The sequence below is a fragment of the Penaeus monodon genome, chromosome 38, assembly GCF_015228065.2.
Source record: "Penaeus monodon isolate SGIC_2016 chromosome 38, NSTDA_Pmon_1, whole genome shotgun sequence".
NCBI classification, from domain to species: domain Eukaryota; kingdom Metazoa; phylum Arthropoda; class Malacostraca; order Decapoda; family Penaeidae; genus Penaeus; species Penaeus monodon.
Window position 1 is genome coordinate 28,064,862 of NC_051423.1, and position 5,000 is coordinate 28,069,861.

A 5,000-nucleotide genomic window follows, 5' to 3' on the forward strand; every position below is an offset into this window, starting at 1 on the left:
GATGGTGATGATGATGATGATGGTGACGATAATGGTAATGATGATGATGGTAGTGATGATGATGATGGTGATAATAATGATGCTGATGATATGATGGTAGTGATGATGATGATTAGGGTGATAATGATGATGATAACGATGATGGTGATGACGATGGGGATGGTGATATGGTGATAATGATGGTAGTAGGGATGATGATGATAATGATGGTCATGGTGATGATGATGATGGTGATGATCATGTTGATGGTGAGATAAATGAAATCAAGATGTGATGTTAGTGGTGATGATAATTAGGGTAATGGAGATGATGAAAATAATGATAATAATAATAACAAAAGTAATGATTATGATGATAATAACAATATTGATGATAATAATAAGGATAAATACAAATCAACAAACACAACAATAATCATAAAGAACAACATTAACGAAATAAGTAAAAAAAAAAAAAAAAGTTTTCTCTTTCCCTTCTGAAAGCGCATCTTCCACTCGCTTCCTTCAGCTTCCAAAAGCTTCTTTGAGCTTGAGCTTCCATTTCTTCCTCCGGTGACGTGTCCACAGGGCAGCTCATCAGCCTGGCATTGCATTGCAAGTTGCATGACGCGTTGGAATTGAGAGAAAGAGAGAGAGAGAAAAAGTATGGCGAGGAATGCATGGCGATTTTTACACCAACTCAAATGCGATGGGCGTTTCGATTCCAAGCTCTGTGGAAATGCGTTTGGGGAAGACGCAGAAGGTGAGCACGAGGTGGACATCTTGGCTCGGCGAAGCGATGGATTCGCATTTCAGTTTTTGTGATGGTGGAAAGCCTCTCCCGGTGCTAAGAACTGACCCTGTCGCCCCCCTCGCCTCGTTGGTCTACGGGGATTTGCCTTTCTGTGTGTTTGCAATTATTAAGGAAAAGGTTAAATGGTTTTCTCCGAGTATGTCAAGAGGAAGTTCTTTCTTTGTTGGGTTAGGGTGTTCTACCTCAGGGCATATGTCGACGAGAACGTGTGTGTGTGTGTGTGTGTGTGTGTGTGTGTGTGTGTGTGTGTGTGTGTGTCTGTGTGTGTGTGTGTGTGTGTCTGTGTGTGTGTCTGTGTGTGTGTCTGTGTGTCTGTGTGTGTGTCTGTGTCACACACACACACACACACACACACACACACACATACACAAATATTTATTTGTATGAATACATTTTTCTGTTTAATTACCATTAATCTTTTGTCTTATGCTGCTTTTAGAACAGTTCTCTTCATTTCTCTTATACTTTGCGATTTATTGTATGATCATTCATTCTGATAGCTGTTTATTGTTTCTCTTTTTAAAAATTTCTTCCTTCTTTTTTGTTTGTTTTCTTTCCGTCCACTTACTGCATATTCCTCATTAGAATATGTAGCTCCCCGAGGGTATTTTTCAACGATCTCAGGCTTTCATACTTACATGTAAAGTAACAGCACTTCAGCTCTACTTCAGAACGGGAATTGCTCACGGGGTTATCCGGGACTTCATACGAACTTTCCTGAAATTTCTCTTTACGCAGAAGATCAAACATATCCCAACCTAGAGGGTGTTTCTCTTTTTCTAATGTTTCAGGTCAAGTAAGTGAAATGTGGCAACACAAATCCGTAGACTTTCTTGGCGACGTAGTCACACTGCATATACAACTTTATGCGTATGCACAAACCAGATGCGTATGTGTTTGCTTCTATGCTTGTTTGTGTGTGTGTGTGTGTGTGTGTGTGTATGTGTGTGTATATATATATGTACATTTACATTTATTATTATATATATATATATATATATACATACATACATATATATATATATATATATATATATATATATATATATATATATATATATATATATATATATATATAGAGAGAGAGAGAGAGAGAGAGAGAGAGAGAGAGAGAGAGAGAGAGAGAGAGAGAGAGAGAGAGAGAGAGAGAGAGAGAGAGAGAGAGAGGTATATTTACATTCAGACAAACACACACACACACACATACACACACACACACACACACACACACACACACACACACACACACACACACACACACACACGTATATATATATATATATATATATGTATATATATATATATATATATATATATATATACATATACATATATATATATATATATATATATATATATATATATATATAAATATATATATATATATATATATATATATATATTCACACATATTCATATATATGTGATATCAAAGTAGAAGTTGAAATGCCTCTTTGCATTTGTTCATCCGCGTAGATCCTCGAGCAAGGCCATTCCCCTCCTTCGTTGTAAATTAATCGAGGTCAAGTAAGTGAAATTAGAATTATTTTTGTGCAACGCATTCAAAGCAAGTTCCAGATTGCGGATGTACAGATACACACACACACGCACACACATACACACACACACACACAAATACATTTATATATATATATATATATATATATATATATATATATATATATATATATATATATATATATATATATATAAATGTATGCATGCACACACACACACACATACATACATATATATATATATATATATATATATATTATATATATATATATATATATATATATATATATATATATATATATATATATATATATATACGTCGTTATAGGCTTGCCACTCAGGCGTCTGATAGTAAGGACGAAGAGGTAAACTAAGACGGCCGTAAAGAACTTCATGATTTATTACAAACGTTTCGAAGATGATCAAATCTCCATCGTCAGTGCTGTAATTAATGAACCAAAAAGAATATGCAGTTAGACAACAATAGATATAAAAACATGGTTCCAAAATGTATAAATTAATGAGGATGAACGTAAGGGCAAAACAATTGTACATAAAACCAAAGACATAATTCAAAAGACGATAAAAAGGCCAATATATATAAAATTACAAACAATTTAACATAAAAATAAAACATTAATACAACGAGGGTAAGCAAACTGACCAATTACGGGTTTGTAAGCGGGTCAAAAGGTGAACAGGGTAGTTGCTGTGGAGGTGTTATTTAGCTCAGGAGACATCTTTTGTATAAACAAAGATTCTGAAATGATGAGGTCCTGGCGAGAGGAGAGGGACGTTAGTATGTGAAAATCTGTGTTGGAAAAAGGATGTGAGTGTTGCAAGGAGTGCTCTCTTATGGCTGAGAATGATGGTTTACTCAGGGGGAGGCCAGTACGAAAGGACTTGCCTTTATGTTCTGCTATGCGGTGACGTAACCACCGTGAGGTTGACCCCACGTACCTTGCTTGACAGCTAGGACAGGTAAATAAAATCACGGTGGTTACGTCACCGCATAGCAGAACATAAAGGCAAGTCCTTTCGTACTGGCCTCCCCCTGAGTAAACCATCATTCTCAGCCATAAGAGAGCACTCCTTGCAACACTCACATCCTTTTTCCAACACAGATTTTCACATACTAACGTCCCTCTCCTCTCGCCAGGACCTCATCATTTCAGAATCTTTGTTTATACAAAAGATGTCTCCTGAGCTAAATAACACCTCCACAGCAACTACCCTGTTCACCTTTTGACCCGCTTACAAACCCGTAATTGGTCAGTTTGCTTACCCTCGTTGTATTAATGTTTTATTTTTATGTTAAATTGTTTGTAATTTTATATATATTGGCCTTTTTATCGTCTTTTGAATTATGTCTTTGGTTTTATGTACAATTGTTTTGCCCTTACGTTCATCCTCATTAATTTATACATTTTGGAACCATGTTTTTATATCTATTGTTGTCTAACTGCATATTCTTTTTGGTTCATTAATTACAGCACTGACGATGGAGATTTGATCATCTTCGAAACGTTTGTAATAAATCATGAAGTTCTTTACGGCCGTCTTAGTTTACCTCTTCGTCCTTACTATCAGACGCCTGAGTGGCAAGCCTATAACGACGTATATAAAGAGCAAGTATGGCAAGACAGCACTGGATACCTTCAGACGAACTGAAAAGCTTTCCTACCGCTCCAAGAAGCTGCAGAAGGACATTAAGTTTCTGAACATATGTAAAAACTATGATGTTATCCCACAATTCCTTAATTTTCGTGTTCATAACCCTGTATTTGAAAGCACCCTCACATATCGCTCCTGGTGTTTTGTCCTCCTGGACCGAGAAATTACTAGTCAAAAGAGAAAAGAAACTAGTGTCAATATTAAACTCAATAAGGAATTAAATTTGCTAAAGTCTACATTATCACCACTTGATTACATTTGTATATCAAGGCTGATCATGAACAATGTTGATAAAAAAATAACTCATGTAGACAACATCCATAGCAAGAAGCTCCTAAAATTAGGCATTGATATTAGGAAAAAAGTGGATAAATCGAAAGTAATCTTCAATTTCTCTGACAAAATTCTATCTGAAGAACAAAAAAATGTACTATCTCTCGGACTGGATTACTGTATGCCTCCATCTAAAGTTAATTTTCATAAATTTTACCTATATTTTGAAAAGCTATGTGGAAACATAAAAAACTGTGATATTTACAAAAACAACCTTAACAACGTCACCAACAATATAGCAACAATAGCTAACAACACCTTTAGGAAATTTTCTCGCCAAGTTAAGCAGGATAACGAGCCTGATGACATCATGTCACCCCTACAGTCACTCAAAAAAGACAACAGTATTATCATCACCAAACCTGATAAAGGTCGTGGAGTCGTAATCTTAAATAAATGTGACTATCAACATAAATTACTTAATATTCTTAGTGACCGCACAAAATTCAAAAGAATCACTATTGAAGTATCCACCCACTTATTGTACTTAGAGGACAAACTAAAAAGACTTCTTCGTACCATCAAATCATCCATTAACGAAAACACTTATAACTTCCTGTCAACATCTGGCTCCCGTCCTGGTTTACTTTACGGTCTTCCTAAAGTGCACAAACCAAATATTCCACTTAGACCCATTATCTCTTCCATTGGCACCTTCAATTATAACACTGCAAAATTTCTTG

At 35.5% G+C, this 5,000-nt stretch overlaps 2 protein-coding genes across 7 annotated transcripts in view; both read left to right on the top strand.

The window, feature by feature from the left end:
* LOC119597150 (glycine receptor subunit alpha-2-like) overlaps positions 1–5,000 on the top strand; it is a 172,987-nt gene that overhangs the window by 68,901 nt on the left and 99,086 nt on the right. The gene's annotated exons all lie outside the window — the stretch shown is intronic.
* LOC119596778 overlaps positions 718–5,000 on the top strand; it is a 16,607-nt gene continuing 12,324 nt past the window's right edge. The window contains exons 1-4 of the mRNA XM_037946103.1: positions 718–741; positions 1,584–1,588; positions 2,269–2,319; positions 3,901–5,000. The exon at positions 3,901–5,000 is cut by the window's right edge and continues 299 nt beyond it. Coding sequence (XP_037802031.1) covers positions 718–741; positions 1,584–1,588; positions 2,269–2,319; positions 3,901–5,000 — 1,180 coding nt within the window. The remainder of the gene's footprint in view (positions 742–1,583; positions 1,589–2,268; positions 2,320–3,900) is intronic.